General features: G+C 47.4%; 1 protein-coding gene and 1 long non-coding RNA gene across 6 annotated transcripts in view; one reads left to right on the forward strand and one right to left on the reverse strand.

Annotated features, from left to right (window-relative positions):
• The window catches only part of LOC139185185 (uncharacterized), a 67,465-nt gene extending 50,285 nt beyond the window's left edge, over window positions 1–17,180 (forward strand). For 3 of the 4 annotated variants that reach the window (XR_011568705.1, XR_011568708.1, XR_011568707.1), the window contains exon 2: window positions 8,114–17,180. This is a non-coding gene — a long non-coding RNA (uncharacterized lncRNA). The remainder of the gene's footprint in view (window positions 1–8,113) is intronic. The other variant, XR_011568706.1, reaches the window with a different exon arrangement.
• The window catches only part of SFXN1 (sideroflexin 1), a 61,726-nt gene continuing 58,415 nt past the window's right edge, over window positions 14,236–17,546 (reverse strand). For both annotated transcript variants that reach the window (XM_019968055.2, XM_019968054.2), the window contains one exon: window positions 14,236–15,589. In XM_019968055.2, the coding sequence (XP_019823614.1) occupies window positions 15,527–15,589 (63 nt within the window). In that variant the 3' untranslated portion in view covers window positions 14,236–15,526. The remainder of the gene's footprint in view (window positions 15,590–17,546) is intronic.

Genomic DNA, 17,546 nt, shown 5'->3' on the forward strand with positions numbered 1-17,546 from the left:
TTCCCTGTGTGATTAAATGGAGACTCTCTTAGGATAAATTGAGCACAGATGCAGAAATAAAGGACCCACATTTCTCAAGTCCCATTCCCTCAGAAGCCAAATAACTCTCCTCTCCACAGTCCCTCTTGTTTTCTTTGGAAAGTGGTCCATATTCCCCAGGGGAAAATAAATTTTTGAATCACTGTTCCCAGCCACGCGCTAAAACCAAAAAAACCCCCCAATTTTCTGGCTTCCTAGAGACTCTATCATCCAGGTTCAGATCTGGGTGGTGTTTCCTACCTGATAGAGAAAAGAATGGTTCACGTTTTTTTCTGAGCACTTTCTGTGTGCCCGGCACAGTGCCAAGCTCGCTCTCTGACCATTATCTCCTTTCATCCTCTCAACAGCTGTATGAGGTAGGCACTTGCTTGGATTATCTAATTCTGCAGATAGACTCTCCCAGGTGAAGTCACTCAGCTTGTTAGCCCCCAAACCAGGATTGAAACCCACAGGCAGGTTCACAGAGTTGACACCATGTGCCGTGCACAGAATCGCATGGGCTTTGGGGTGAGGTGCAAGACTGGGTTTTGTGCCCTGGACTCTAAGCTTCTGGGAAGCAGAGTCGAACATGAGGAGTGGCTTCATGTGCTCATAAGAAAAAGAATGAATGCATGGATGGATGGATTCCAATCTAAGAGCAATGCAGGATGGCAAGGCAAAAAGGACATGGGTTTTGGGGTTGGGCATCTGGGATCCAGTCTCAGCCATACTGGGGGCTTGTTGTGTGGCCTCATGCAAATTATCTTGCCTCTCTGGGTCTCTCCTTAAATTCATTCAGTAAGTGGAGCCAGAAACAGCTCCCTCTCAAGATCGTTCAGTTCAGTTCAGTTCAGTCGCTCAGTCGTGTCCAACTCTTTGTGACCCCATGGACTGAAGCATGCCAGGCCTCCCTGTCCATCACCAACTCATGTCCATTGAGCCAGTGATGCCATCCAACCATCTCATCCTCTGTTGTCCCCTTCTCCTTCCGCCTTCAATCTTTCCCAGCATCAGGGTTTTTCTCAGTGAGTCAGTTCTTCCTATCAGGTGGCCAAAGTACTAGAGTTTCAGTTTCAGCATCAGTCCTTCCAATGAATACTCAGGACTCTTTTCCTTTAGGATGGATTGGTTGCAGTCCAAGGGACTCTCAAGAGTCTTCTCCAACACCACAGTTCATAAACATCAATTCTTCAGTGCTCAGCTTTCTTTATAGTCCAACTCTCAAGATTGTGGGGAGCATTAAGTAAACTAAACCATGGTAAGCTCTTTAAACTTAATATCATTTGTGTGTGTGTGTGTGCTGAGTCACTTCAGTTGTATCCAACTCTACGACCCCATGGACTGTAGCCCACCAGGCTCCTCTGTCCATGGGATTCTTCAGGCAAGGATACTCGGGTAGGTAGCCATTCCCTTCAAGTGATCTTCCCAACCCAGGGATGGAACATGGTCTCCCACATTGCAGGCAGATTCTTTACCATCTGAGCCACAGTTTTGTAGAGGGAGACAGCTCAGTGTCCAAACCAAGATGACTGAGAACAGAAGAGAGTGCTGTTATCAATGATGCCCAGTCAACTGGAATGCAGGACCATTCTCCATCTCAGCGTTCAGTTTATCAGCTGGCTTTCCTGAGAGCAGAAGAGAAACCCTTCAGGAGGAGGACCTGTGGGAAGTGATTTAAGGTCATTAACTCAGCCCTTTAGGCTTCTGACTTTGAGTACTTTGCTCTGTCCTCCCCACTCACCAGATATCTGGACTCCTTCAAAGAGTAGAGCCCTTTTCATCCCATTCCAGCAGTAGTTGGGATGACTGATGCCGGGATTTTAAATTTAATGTATTTGGATCTCTTTCCGGCTGTGTGATCCGGGACAAGATGCATTACCTCTCCAGGCCTGTTTTGTTCCCTACAAAACAGTGTGATGAATTCCCAAGGGCTTGAGCTGTATGAGGATGGGGTGCTTAGCATGGCTGCTGGCACACAGAACCCCTCCATAAGTGGCCATTTCCCTTCTTACCTTTTCCCGAACCAGGGAGACTGTTTGAGTATTTACTGAAATCCAAGCGTCATGTGCATACGTGCTAAGTCGCTTCAGTCGTGTGTGACTCATTGTGACCCTATGGCCCATAGCCCTCCAGGCTTCTCTGTTGCTGGACTTCTCAGGCGAGAACACTGAAGTCAGTTGCTATGCCCTCCTCCAGTGGATCTTCCTGACTCAGGGACTAAGCCTGCACCTCCTGCATTGGTAGGCGGGTTCTTTACCATGAGCGCCACCTGGGAAGCCATCAAGCATCACAGAGAAGAATAAAAATTAGATCAAGTTGGTCATGTGCATGCGTGCTGAGGTGGTCAAAGCACTCTGTTACATTTAAGTGGGTAGTGAACAGAAAAATACCTCTTTACGCATTCTTGTTGTTTCTGGTGATAATGGAAAGTGGAGCCCTGAGGTAAGCAATGCTCCTGAGCCTCCAGGGTGGGCCTGAAGCTGAGCACCACCCTTCTCCAGCTTCTGCATCCCTCTTCTCTGCCCTTGTCTCTTTACCCAGCTGTGCCCAGACGTTCAGTGGGGCTGGCAACCACCACACCTCTCAAGGCAACGCTTACATCTTGGGGCTCAGAGTCCGCCCCCACCTCCCTCCCGTTGTGCGGGGTGATGGCACTGATGTGATTCCACACTTCCTCAGTGGCCTGAGCCCCCAGGTGCCTGCACAGGAGCCTGCTCAAACCACAGCCCGCTGGCTTGCTCCCGCCACTCCCCGCTGTCCCCCATCCTGTTCCCTGGTATCACCTCGTTAAAAGCATAGGATCTCAAGTCCTACTCTCTGAGGACCAGGCGCCGCGGATGGAATGCTAATGGCTGCAGGTGGAACATTTGTGTCCCCAACCCCTGAAACTCACATTTGAAACCAATCCCCAACATGATGCTGTTAGGGAGGTGGGGCTTGTGCGGGCTGATTAGGCCATGTGAGCAGAACCCTCAGCGTTGGGATAAGGTCCCTTACCAAAGAGAGAGCCAGCCCTCCCTTTCAACCTGGGAGGTTGTGAGGTTATAGTGAGGAGATGGCCCTCAGTGAGGAAGCGGGTCCCCACTAGATACGGAATCGCCAGGGCCATGATTTCCACTCTCAGCCTCCAGAAGTCTGAGAACTGAATTTCCATCGTTTATAAGGCACCCGGTTGGTCTGCAATATTTCTGTTAGAGCAGCCCCAGCGGACTGAGACAGGACCTACCACTTAGGTGCTGGTGTGTCTGCCCGAGGCTGTGTTGCTGCCTCCTCCCAGAGCATCGCCGCACGAGCTCCTTGTACAAACCCCGTCAGGCAGCTCCTATTACTGCCTCATTGTACAAACAAGAAAGCCAGAGCTCAAAGAGGCACACAGCAACTGAGACATCGTCCAGGGCAGAGTCCCTGGGACTCTGGATGCCCCAGGGCGTCTGCCCTGACTGATTCTGTTCTGGGTCTGTTTCACTGATTTGATGTGAAGAGCCTCATCCAGCAGGGATTTCAAAGACCCCCTCTGCAGGGGTGGGGCTGAAGGTGGGGGGAGAACAGCTAGGCTCTAGAGATCTATGGGTCATGAGAGATTGACGAAAGTGGGGGTCTGAGCCAGAGAAGAGCTCAGTCACGCCCCGTGGAAAGGCCATCAGTGTTTTCATTATTACTAGAGGCATAAAGAGGGGCTTCTCTGGTGGCTCAGGTGGTAAAGAATCTGCCTGCAGTGCAGGAGACCCAGGTTTAGTCCCTGGGTGGGGAACATCCCCTGGAGAAGGGTATGGCTACCCACTCCAGTGTTCTTGCCTGGAGAATCCCATGGACAGAGGAGCCTGGTGGGCTACGGAGTCGGACACGACTGAAAACTAACACTTTCACTTCACTACTTTTAGAGTCATAAAGGAGTGAGTTCTCTCAGCCATCCTCTGTCTGCTTGACTGCTGGTGGGCCTCCTAGAACAAGAGGGGCGGGTAAAGTGTCCTGTCTACGGTGGGGCAGCCACCATGCTTTGAACCACCCACGTCATTCTTTCTTTCCTTCCTTCTCTTTCTCTCTCTTTTTCGTTCTAGTCTTCTTCATTTTTTTTATATTCACTAGTTGTATTTTTTAGATTCCATATATAAGTGAGATCTTACAGTATTTGCCTTTCTCTGTCTTATTCACTTAGCATAATACCCTCCAAATCCATCCACGTTGTTGCAAATGGCAAAATTTCATTCTGTTTTATGGCTGAGGAGAAGGCAATGGCACCCCACTCCAGTACTCTTGCCTGGAAAATCCTATGGATAGAGGAGCCTGGTAGGCTGCAGTCCATGGGGTCGTGAAGAGTTGGACACGACTGCGCGACTTCACTTTGACTTCTCACTTTCATGCATTGGAGAAGGAAATGGCAACCCACTCCAGTGTTCTTGCCTGGAGAATCCCAGGGACGGAGGAGCCTGGTGGGCTGCCGTCTGTGGGGTCGCACAGAGTCGGACACGACTGAAGCGACTTAGCAGCAGCAGTATGTACACCACATCTTTATCCATTCATCTGTTGATGGACAGTTGCTTCCATATCTTGGCAACTGTAAATAATGCTGCTATGAACATTGGGAAGCATGTATCTATTCAAATTAGAGTTCTTTTTTTTTTTTCCCTGATATAGGCCTAGGAGTGAAAGTGCTGGATCATATGATAACTCTATTTTTAGTTTTTTGAGAAACCTCCATGCTGTTTTTCACACTGGCTGTACCAATTTACATTGCCACCAACAGTGTAGGTTGGAGGTGCACTTCTGATGCAAGGGGTCAGCCAACCTGGCTCTTTCTCTAAACTGTAGCATCTCCAGAACTGAGGTCTCTGGTCTTTGTGGCTGCAGATCTTGGGGAGACCTAGGCAGTCCCCCGGCTCTGTGCACATGGGGCTCTCTCCTTTCCACCATCTGGTTCACATCTCCAAGATGGAACTTCTGGTGGGACTTCACCAAGGACAAGCCTTTCACTGCAGCTTTTGCTAAGGAATTTAGGACCAGATTACCAGGAAGCATCATTTCCCAACTGGACAGATTCCAAGATGGAAAGTGTGTTTTTAAAACTCAGGAGGTAATGAGAGCCTGGAAGTGTTCAGGAGAGAGGACGGAGCAGTGCAAACGATGGCAAGCTGTGGAAGGGGTGCAGACACTGTCTCCGAGTCCAAGCCTCGCTCCTGCTCCCATTGACCTTGACCCCCAGGGGAGTCACATGACCTTTTTGCTCCTCAGTTTCCTCATCTATGAAAGGAGGATGATTGGTTCCTATCGCATAGGTTTGATGTGGGGACTGAACAGCAGTGTACCCAGAGCATCGGCGCCTAAGGGCTGTGTAGACAGTAGCAGAGCAAAGGGACCGACAGGCATCAGGCCCATGAAAGGTCAAAGGGGGAGGAGGCAGGGATAGGAACAAAATGAAGTTTTTTAAAAGTTACCTTTAGATTTTTAGTTCTTAAATAGACAATTATATTCTGTGTTGGGGAAGGTGTGGGCCTTTACTGCTAGAGTGAAATAACCTTTTGGAGGACAATCCATATGATCTTTGTGGGATTTGGGGCAAGGGGGTCAGCCGTTCTAGGTCTCAATTTATTGTGTGAAAAATGAGGCTAATAATAGAATTTATCTTATAGAGTTGATAAGAGGCTAAAATGGGATAATGAATAAACTGTGCTTATCATGCACATCAAAATAAATGCTAAATACAGCTGGCTTTGATCATCACCACCAAAAATTTAAATGCTCCTAGGACCTAACTCATCTCACTTATAGGAACCTCTATCAGAGAAACAACGGCATAACAATATAAATCTTTGCACAAGCGTATTCAGGACAGAAGTTTTTATTTTTTCAGTAGTAGCAAAAATGTGGAAATAACAGAAATGTCTATCAACAGAGGAATGATTAATAAATTATAGGAATTACTGCTTCAGACTTCTATGAGGCTCTTAGCAAGAATGAGGAAGAGCTATAAATATTACCTAAAAAATAAGAAAATTTTAAGGGGAAAAATGAAGTTGTAGGGGAATATGTGTATTTCATTTGTACAAAGTCAAACAAAATATACTTATGTGCTAAGTCGCTTCATTTGTGTTTCAGTCTTTGCAACCTTATGGCCCACAGCCCATCAAACTCCTCTGTCCATAGGGTTCTCCAGGCAAGAACACTGGAGTGGGTTGCTATGCCCACCTCCAGGGGATCTTTCCAACCCAGGGATAGAATGTGCATCTTTTAAGTCTCCTGCATTGGCAGGCAGATTCCACACTAGTGCCAACTGGGGAGCCTGAACACAATTACAGTCAATGGCATACTATGTAAAGTCCAGATGAAAGTGAAGGTCAATCAGTGGTGTCCAGCTCTTTGCGACCCCATGGAATTCTAGTCCCATGGAATACAGTCCATGGAATTCTCTAGGCCAGAATACTGGAATGGGTAGCCTTTCCCTTCTCCAGGGGATCTGCTGCAATATTCCAGCAGATTCTTTACCAGCTGAGCCATACAAGGGAAGCCCAAGAATACTGGAGTGGGAGCCTATCCCTTCTTCAGCGGATCTTCCCCACCCAGGAACCTAACTGCAGTCTCCTGCATTGCAGGCTGATTCTTCACCAACTAACGTCAGGGAAGCCCCGGATGAGTACAGATCAATACAAGGCAGTTACCCCAACCCCCGAAGAAGGCAGGGCTGGGGCTGGGATTAGAAAGAAGGAAGCGATCACTGTACACATTTCTGTGTCATCTTAGTTTGTCCTTATGAACATGTACTATTTTGGTAGTGAAAAGAAAGAGCTTCTGAGGTCAGAGAGGTTGAGGCAGAAAAGATGGCTGAAGGAGGAGGCGTGCCGGGGGAACCTGCCGGAGCGGGGATGCGGGTGGGAAAGGCTGGAGGAGGCAGCTGCGTGCCCGGAATAGAGCTCCCTGCGGGGCTCCAGGAGCCTCATCACTCCACTCACGCTGCAAGCTCTGCAGACCCACGTTCTCCAGAACTCCCGCGCTGCTGCGCTCCTGCGGACGTCTGCTGTGGGCGTCCAGCGACGGTCTGGGTCCCCTTGTACCCCGGGGTCAGAAGGCGGGCTCGTCCCCTCGCCGCGAAGGCCGGCGGGCTGAGCGGCGGGTCTGGGGCCGGGAGCGCCCTGCCTCCCTTCGCCCTGCCGGTCCCTGGTCCCTGGCAAGGGCCTGAAAGGCTGCCGTTTCACCGGTGACGTGGTGGCCACTAGAGTCACAGTTCACTGACAGGGTGCTGTGAGAGTGAACGAGGTGGTGATAGGGGAAAACGACTGCTCAGCGACTGTGAGCCCCCCTGTCTGTCACAGCGGCTCCTGGGGGGTCGAGTGCATTTAAATGATGGCACGCCCTCACGCCTAGCTCCCTGCTGAACCCCAAGTCACTGCTGGGCATCAACCTCGTCCCCGTCCCCTCGCCCCCCATCCCCCCAACTCCCGTACCTCCAAAGCCATGGAAACACTTCCGTGTACTCCTCAATCCTGAGAACAACCGTTCTCAGTCCCGGCCGCACTCAGAACCCAAGGCCTGGGAAGCCTAAAATGCCGATTCCCAGGCCACCTCTGAATGTTGGGATGTGATCGGCTTGGATGGGCCTAAGCAGTGGGACTTGTGAGAGGCTCTTCAGATGATGCTGCAGTGAAGGAAAGGGGAGAGACCCTGTCCTCCCCCCAGACTGGGGTGTGCTCTCAATGTGTAGTTTCAAGGATGGGAGCTCCGCATGTGCTGTCCCTTGGCACCCTCTCCCCGCAAACCCGCCCCCAACCCCCACCCCGCCCAGCTTTCAACTCTCAGACTTGAAAGCTACTGCCCACAGCTGGTCCAGGCAGCTTTCTGTCCAGACTTACCCTCTTCCTCCCTCCATTTTTATTGTCAGGCTCTACTTAGCCTGGGGTTTCTTTGTTTTGTTTTCCCCGTTGTCCAGATTTTGTCTTACAGAGGAGCTCCGGGAAGCTGAAGCAAAATTCCGTTTCAGCTTCTTTTTCAGTAACAGCACCCTCTTCCTCCTCCTCAGGTCATCATCACTGGATTTACAGATGTGAGTCACCCTGCTGGTGAGAAGGCTGTTGGAAGAAAACTTTTTCTTTCTTTCTCATTTCAGCCATCTGCACCCACGCCGCCCAGCCAGAAAGCTGCACAGCCCTTCTCTTGCTGCACCTGAAGTGGTTCCACGGCGGGGAAAGGGTTCCCAGCAGTGCCCCCTCCTACCTTCTGGACCAAAATCATTATTCAGAGTTTGGCATCCTTTGGAATTTCAATAGAATCGACATCTTCATCTCTATTTTTAGCTTTTTCTTATCAAAAGCACTGTTCTCTCCTGCTACCATCTTTCTTGGAGACTGCACATGATTAAAATACATTTTCATTATAAACGGGAATAAGACGAAAGAACTTGTTCTTGATTGCAATCACACAGGATGAAATGATTTCCTGGTCCCTAGAAACTAGCTGGGACGACTCCCCTGGCCTAGTCATGCTCGCCGAGCTGTCACTGTGACACTGTAAATTAGGGCTTGCTGGTCTGCCTTTTCTATTTGCTTTACTGCAGAGAGATGAAAGGGCAGGGGAAGGAAAGTCATGACTTCAGGCTCTCCATTTATCCATTTTAAGCTTCACAGCAAGACCGTGATGTAGGTTTTATTGTCTCCATTTTACAGATGAGAGCACTGAGGCTCAGAGAGGGGATCTGGCTGATGCCACACAGACAAGCAGTAAGTGGCCGAGTGAGGGTGTGGCTGCTGCTCCTCCCCTGGACAAACACTTGCAGAGGGACTGACTGCTCTCAGGATGAAGCCGGCACTCCGTCACTGGGTACTGAAGGGCCCTCATAATCCTGAGATACTGGCGGCATTTTCCCCAAATTCCCCTCCCTTGCACACACCACTCAGCCACACTTTCCCGGGCTTCCAGGTCTTTTCATGGTAAGGTGAAGCCTTTCCTGTAGGAGAAGCCGGCGTCTTCTCCCCGCCCCTTTTCTCCGCCCAGTGAAAAATCTGTACTCCTCTTCCCAGTATCAGCTGAGATACCATTCCTTAAAGCCCTCCCGCGTCCCAGCTCCCCTCTCCAAGCTGGCTTCAGGGCTCCTCGTCCAGGGCCAGGTGCGATGGCCCGAGGGCAGGGACAGACTCCAGCCCCCAGTGGTTCTGGGCTCAGCTCTGACTCCTCCCGTTGGGAATCAGGCGCTGGGCACAATAAACCCCAGGGGATGACTCCATTCCTGCTTGTCTCCTCATTTTCCCAGCTTCCGAGGCAGCACGTCCTTCTCGAAGCTTCCTGCATCATCCTCCCGACCTAGCCTCCGAAATCCAGAGATGCACGTTCCCAGGCCGCAGTTTGTGGCCTTGCGTCCTCTGCCGGCCGTTCTGGGGATCGGCGGGTTCCAACCGCGCGATCTTGCAGGCTATGCTGCCCCCTGGCGGCGTCTCTAGGCGCTGCGGCTCTCTCTGGTCTGGAGCGCTGAAACCACAGGTCCAGGTTAGTCTCAGAAGGCAGATTCTGTTTCCTTTATTTCTAGCCGGGAGCTGGAATCCAGGGGAGGGTCGATGACTGGCTCGGTAATCCCAGGGCTTGGGAGCTGAGAGGCACCCTCTTCCGAGTCTGAGCTGAGGCCACTGACGGCCCGAACTTTCTGATTTTATCAATAGAACCAATGTAGGAGCATTCCAGAAAATCGGAGAAACAGAAAATTGCAAAGAAAATAAAGTTTCCCTGTAAATCCATAGACACCAACTTTTAACCATTGTGGTATATATCTTTCTGTACGTATCAATGCATTTTTTATTACAAAACTGGGTCTATAATCTATAGTTATTGTTCTTGTTTTTTAAAGTATTGAACATGTTGAGTTCAGAAGCAGAAGAAAAAACGGAAAACTAGAAAGGCATAAAGGAGAAAAATTTTACATTACTTAAAATCGCACTATCCAGAGAGAGCATTTCTTTCCAAATTACTTTATATTTTTGATAATCAATTATTATTTCTCTTGCAAAAATCCAATTCAGAAATTAAAAGAATTTTTCCCCAGGGAAAATTTACTCTTATACTTTGGATTACCTGATAATGACATACACTTTTTTTTTCTTCCTGGCAGTTTCTGAAAACATTCTCCAACCTCCCCTTTCCTTCACCTTCCTCGACCATTGCATTCATAAGGCTCCCAGGAGTAGCCAGGCCTCCTGTGAATCTGAGTGTATTCACCTGGGGGATTAATTTTTAGAAGTGAAATTGCTTTAAGGAGGGTGTGTGTTTTTATAAGCTTTGATAAATACTGCCAAGCTATCTTAGAGGAAAATTTGGACACCCACCAGCGGTCCTGAGGATCACCAACAGCGCTGTCAGACTCCCGGCCCTGGGGATCATATAAATTCAGCTACAATGTGCTGAGTGTGCTCTGTGCCAGACACCAGGCTAAGTGCTGTCCATTGATTTTATTTTTGATCTCCTGTCTGTGCTGCAAGGCGTGTGGGATCTTAGTCCCCTGGCTAGGGATCAAACCCACACCCCTGCATTGGAAGCACAGTCTTAACCAGAGAGGTCCCAGGGTTGTCGGTTAGTTAATTCTCATTGAATCCTCCCAATCCGTCAATGAGGGAAGCAGTATTAACTTCACTTTACAGATTAGGAAACAGGGTCAGACCACTTTACGCTTCCTCGGTTCCTAGAATGGAGCTGAGCCCAACTCTAGCATCCATCCCAACATCCGCCTGATGGTGCTCAAGTTTGAGAGGGCTGTGTCATGGCACTCAGAGGGCTCATTGGCAGTCCCCTTAGTGTCTGACTCAGCACAACAGAAAGGGCCCGAGAACATGCAGGTCTGGCGACGCTGACGCTGCTGGCCCGGGCACCATCCTTTGAGAATCACTGCTCGCGTTACTCTAATACGGAATCCCATCTGCAAATGACCTGTGGGCCTGCCTTTCACCTTGGCTCGGAGCTTATTTGAATTTGTATACTCTACAAACCTTGTTTGTGGGGGTTTATGTGGGAACGTGAGTACATCTTTTACAGTCCTGTGAATTTACCATGTTTGGTTTGTGGTAAGTGATTTCACCTCTTCAAGATAGTTTCCCCATCTTTTTAATGGAGACGATGCTCACAGGAACCTCTTGGGGGTATTACAAGGAGTAATGTATGCAGGAAAAAAAACATGCTGAAGATTGTGATTTACTATACCAAAGCTAGTTCTCATTATGCCTGTTGATGGAAAAGCTGGGAAGCACAGTGGCAGACATTCGGGTTTGACAGGCCTGGACTGAGGTGGCAGTTTGGCTCCCACGTGACGTTAGACGAATCAGGCCTCTTTTCTGAGCCTCGTTCCTTCTCTTGAAGACTGGGCATATCACGGGCTCCCCAAGGGTTCAACAAGCCCTCTGTGGATTGTCTTGAGTGCTCCTTCTGCGCCAGAAGCTCCAGGGGCAGCGGGGTCCTCAGTGACAGCTGGGTTGGCTCAGGAACAATGGCTACAACCTGGATGGTCCCAGCCATCTTGCCTCTCGATTCCCAGCGGTAACGTCCACTTCCAGCTCTGTTCCTAGAAACCTTCAGATTCCTTGTTCTTTCCACATCCTGGGGATGACCTCTCAGTGACACCAGGTGGATTCTTCTCCACAACTGGAAATTGGACATGTGAGGACCCTTCTTCAGATTCCTGGAAAGAACCCGAATTCTAGAATGAGCCGGATAATCACAGGTTGGCGGGGGCCACGCGTTTCAGGGGACGGCGCTGTGGCCGTGGACAAAGTAGAAAGTGCAAGCGTGTTGATCGTGTCCCTAAGACTGTCAGCGTTGAGGCTGCAAGCTTCCTTGGAGTCTGGTGAGGGGTGGATACACACATTCAGAGTATCTGAAGTCGACCTGAAACTGACCGAGGGAAACTTGGGTCTTTGGGAGCAGCGGGGATGTGGCACGGCAGACCTTCTCCAGCTGTGACGTGTGCAGGAATCTTGGGGCTTCTGTTTCTGCAGACGCTGAGGCCCAAGAACTTGCGTTTCTAACAAACCTGGATGTTGCTGGGACCACACTTTGAATATCTAGAGTTTAAGCGATCCTTGTATCATTGCTACCAAACATAACCTTTTCTTTGGCTTTCAGTGAAATTCTGAATGCATGAGAATACACGAATTCTGAAAAACTAATTTTATTAGAGCATTCTGATTGTAGCTTTGGATGTCAGACCTTGGCTGCCACTATCGTTTTCAAGCGACTGGGACCAGTCTTGAGCTTGTACTATCGAAACCCCGGCTTTCTCATCTGTGTGCAGAAACTTTCCCTACCTCTGTCTCATTTAGGCAAAGCTGTGTTAGGGACTTTAAAAGCATGGATTCAAGTGTCTCCCTGTGACCATTTTAATCTGCTATTTTTAGTGAGGTTGTGGGTTGTCTCTGGGGAAGTTGCTGGGATTCTGAAATCTTACCAGTATATTGATACACTGGCATTTTGAATGCACATCCAGTGTTTTTAAACAAATATATGATGAACAATCCATTGAGCGTGCCGGGCAATAAGTGAAGCTCTGTACTGGAGTTATCCTGTTTACAACAGCTTTATGAGGCAGATCCAATTATTCTGTCCAAACGATCCAAATCAATAAAACTGAAGGTCACAAAGAATGTCAGTAGCCCGAATACATGTATTTTAACAGTAGGTACAATCAAGATTGTACTGGCTGTATCTGACTCCTAAACTATATCTCGAATATATCTCCATGATTTAAGTGACGAACAGAGTGCCAGTAGTAAAACAGGTGCAGAGATGTGACCAAGGAGGGTAAAACGCTCAGTTCTTTATCACGTCTGTTAAAAGGCACTCCCCAGATCCTGGGTTAGATGTATATTTTCTCTGTGAACTATGGCAAACGCGAGTTCCATGTTAGGATCTGACGAACAATACAAAAGCCAAGTGACCTCAGCATCACGTGCAAGGGTGTTAGTCACCAAGGCCAAAGGCAGAATCTCATCCCCCTGTGTCATAATGCATGTTCCTGGAATTTACACTGTGGGGCTCATGGCGGGTGCTGGGTGCCTCTGTGGGGTTCAAGAAAGTGGAAAACTGGTAGCCAAAACTAGAAATGTATTACCTGATTAATAAGGAGTTACTGGCAGTACCCAGTATGAAGTCTGAATGAAAGGTACCGTTGACTATAACATAAAAACTGCTTCGTCCTTTACATACAAATAAAAGAGAGGGTTTATTTTCATTCTGAGTTTATTTAACATTTCATCTGGTTGAAATGAAATAATACACGGACTCCAACACTGGCTAGACACTGTGCTAATACTGAAATAAAAGCTGCCAGTCAGCTCATACTTATAATTCGTTATGTTACCCAAAATATTAATAACTATTTACCTTTACAAGCTTATTGCACTTCATGTGAACTTTTCTCCAGAAAAGGTATTCCTAAGAGATCAGCAAAGACTGCCAACCTTGGTTCATTTTGTTCCTTTTGATAAACCATGATTCAACTCTACAGTTAGTATTTCTCTATAAAAGCATCAAAAATCAGCAGATAACACTTTAAAAGACACATCTCCAGGCTCATGGTCCCTTCTGTCATGAGGCTCTGGCCGTCTCATCCTGGTGTGCATTAAACGTTTGGTTAGTTTGCCAATCTTCCAACCAGTCATTCAATTTCCAGTGAAGGTTAAGACTAACGTGGAGCTGCCAGTTATCCAAGGCTAAGAATTGTGAGGTTAGTGGGGGCGGGGGGTGGGGGGTGGAGGCTTCAGGGCCTTGAATGTGAAAGTGTTAGTCACTCAGTCGTGTCTGATTCTGTGCGACTCCATGCACTGCAGCCCGCCAGGCTCCTCTGTCCATGGGATTCTCCAGGCAAGAGTACTGGAGTGGGTTGCCATTGCCTTCTCCAGGGGATCTTCCTGACCCAGGGATCAAGCCCAAGCCTCCTGCATTGCAGGCAGACTCTTTGCCATCTAAGCCACTGGGGAAGCCCTTCGAGCTGCCTCAGTTTCTTGTTAAAAGTGCCCTGTAAGCACCTCGTGGAGCTCGGGCTCAAATTTCTAGCTTTTACCAATTTTTAAAGCGAAGCAAAAATGGCAACAAAAGATGTCCAAGGTCAGAATGTCACGGGGCAGCTCTTTTGCTTCAAATGGCTTAAGACAGAAAACCTCCGTGAGAGGGTTCTGGCAGCACACAGGAGGGCCCAGAGTAGCCCAGCCTCAGGCCCACTCAACGTTTCAGAGAAAAGAGAAGCACAGACACGAGGCGCACCGTTCTGCTTTTATAAGGAAATTCAGTCTGCTCACATCGCCAGCAAAAACCTGCCCAAACTAGTTTCTACGTGTGTTTCCACTTACAGGTCTCTATTACACATCGTACTGAGTGGTCTACACTTACTGAAATAACCACCTCCCATATGCCTCTGAACCTCTATAAATTACAGCATAATCTCAGTTACATTGAATATGTTACTTGTGAAACCAAGACAGGTGATGTAAACAGTGGTCCCTGGGCTGGTTATTTTCCAACAGGGTGGAATGTAATATACAAACATTCAAGTAAAATCCATTGAGTCAATGATTCACATACACATCATTTCTGTAGCTTTCTGAAAGCCAAAGAAATCTTATAGGACAAGAAAAGAGATGTAGGTAGATGAGACCATTCTCTTAATTCTAAAAAAAAAGCCAGATTCAACCCAGTCATATAGTGCTGGTTTTGAATATACTCCCCAAATTTGACATTTGTGCATTTCAGTTACTTAATTAGTTGATTTAAATGACTGAATATAAAGTCAACAAGTGCAAGGTAAGATTAACATCTTCATAAGAATACAAAACAGAGTAAATTTAAAATTCAATCAAAGAAAGCCACCAGCAATAGGAAAGCTTACAGATATTGACAGCAGCCTCCATGCATCACACTTGTCTATTACTTTGACTTTCAGGAGGTTTATGAAGGAGCTTTTATCCTACAAATCCAAAACATTCATCTTCTACTTCAGTTGCCTCCTGCCCAACGTGGGCAGAAAAGCAAACTGTCCTTAATATTTACGAGTCTTTTTTTTTGTTACAGTTTAGCCTCAGGGCTTTTGAGTTTTCTCAACTCACTACTCAGCTCTCCTTGATTTGAAACAAGGGTGGGATAAAATTTCAGTATGATTTCCTTTTCACTGACTGACAATCAATATACTGAACATCTAACTCTATGCCTAGCAGTACTCTGGAAAACTCTGGGTGTGAGTCAGGACATTGTCTTTGAAAAAACAGTGACTATAAAAGCTACAGGAAGGGTGTCTGTAAATCATAGCATGATTCAAATGTAAGGGGCGGGGGCTGGCAGGTGAGGCACCTGGACCACCCCCAGGGGCTGTGGCGTAAGTAGCAGCTGGACTCTAAAGGCTTCTATGGGTCTTTAAAAGGTTTCTTCACTGAGAGAACCCAGCCGCCCAGGTTATTCCTCTCCAACTTGGGTACACCAGGCTCGCGGCAGGCAGGCTCCTCTGAAGATGCTTCTTAACCTGCTTTATAACCCCTTGTTAAAGTACACACGCCGTAATTCAGGGTAGGTCTCTCGGATCCTGGCTTGCAGCTCGGCCTCCAAGCTTGTCACAGACATGGAACTGGGAGAAGGGAGAAAATGACAGGGTCATCCCACAGATGGTGGAAATTCGAACCTGAGGAGAGGAAAGCAAGGACCCCCGTTCACCCCGACTGGTGTAAGAGCCCTGTCTGAAAAATGCTTCGTGTCCCAGGAAACTATCACTAAATAAGAAAGAAAGGGACCATCAGATCCCTTTTGATCTCTCATCTTACTGAAAGCTTTAAAAACCACTTATCGCTGGCAAGGAGGTATGGTAATCACACTCTCAGACCCTGATGTATCGGAAAGTAATCTGTGGTCAGGATACTTCCTAAGAGAAATAACATAAATGTTCACAATTCATGAGAAAAAGACACACACATTCAGTGGAATTTTTAGCACTAAAAATTCACTTGCATTAATGTGCTTCTGTCCACTGTATAATGATATATATTCTGAACTTTTAGAAAATATGAAAATATATGAGAAAAAACATCTCTTGTAGTCACACTACTGAGAAGGACCACTGTAAGTCTTTGCTTTGTGCATGTAAAAAATGTACCTGAATGTTTTAAGTTGCTCAGTCGTGTCCGACTCTTTGCGACCCCATGGACTGTAGCCTACCAGGCTCCTCTGTCCATGGGATTTTCCAGGCAATAGTACTGGAGTGGATTGCCATTTCCTTCTCCAGGGGATCTTCCGGACCCAGGGATCGAACCCGGGTCTCCCACATTGTAGACAGACGCTTGACCGTCTGAGCCACCAGGGAAGTCCATGTATTAAAGCTTATTTTTTCATTATGAATGCATACTTAATATATAAGAGGATGAAGAAAAACTGGCCAGCAAAACTGTTGACTTTCTGTTATGGAAAGCTCATGTGCCCCTTTCCTATTTGCCCATTTCTGTTCCCCTCTAATCTTAATAGTAATGAGATCACCAGGCAATTTAACCTAACTCCTGACTTATGCTGTCCTGAATAACCTGTTCTTTTCCTAGATAGAAAGAAGAATGAAGAATTAAGCAGTTAAAAAAAAATGACGAGCTCTCTATCCCCAACACCCACCCCCTACTCTGCCCCCTGCCAAGCAATCTGCAGGCAGATCATTCGGGCAAGACAACATCTGAAGACACAGTAGGTGGTTCGTTGAGATTCTTTCCCCTCCCCTTTTTTTTCCTTTAAAAACTGTCATGATTGACAGAGAAGGAGAAATATCGTATGACATCCCTTATATGTGGAATCTAAAAAGAAACGATACAAATGAATTTGCTTAAAAAACAGGAGCAGACTCACAGACTTAGAGAAAAAACCTACGGTTGCTGGGGGGAAGGATGGGGAGAAGGGATAGTTAAGAGAGTATGGGATGGACACGTACACTCCGCTATATTTAAAATGGATAACCAACAAGGTCTTACTGTATAGCATAGGGAACTCTGCTCAACGTTATATGGCAGCCTGGATGGGAGGGGAGTTTGGGAGAGAATGGATACATGTATGTGTATGGCTGAGTCCCTTTGCTCTTCACCTGAAACTCTCAACTTTGCTAACTGGCTACACTCCAACACAAAAATTAAAAGTTGTTTTTTTTTTTTTTTTAAATAAAAGGTATTACATGAAACAAAAAAAAAAAAGTGTCACAACTGAGCAAAATCTTTGGAGTTGGTCTCTGGACATGAGTTCACCTTCTCCCTGAGTAAAGCATCTTTCCTTTCTACTGACACCTGTGTCTTGAATTACTGGCTTCTGAGCTGCAAGCTGCTGAACTTGGGTTTGGTAACACTAGGAATTAGTTTCTTAAGAATTATTCTTTACTTGAGTGGGCTTCCCTGGTGGCTCAGTCAGTAAAGAATCCATCTGCAATGGAGATCCCTGGGTCAGGAAGATCCCCTGGAGAAGGAAATGGCAACACGCTCCAGTGTTGCCCGGCGAATTCCATGGACAGAGGAGCCTGGCAGACTACAGTCCATGTGGTAGCAAGATTTAAACAGGACTTAGTG

Source organism: Bos indicus, chromosome 10, assembly GCF_029378745.1.
Source record: "Bos indicus isolate NIAB-ARS_2022 breed Sahiwal x Tharparkar chromosome 10, NIAB-ARS_B.indTharparkar_mat_pri_1.0, whole genome shotgun sequence".
NCBI classification, from domain to species: domain Eukaryota; kingdom Metazoa; phylum Chordata; class Mammalia; order Artiodactyla; family Bovidae; genus Bos; species Bos indicus.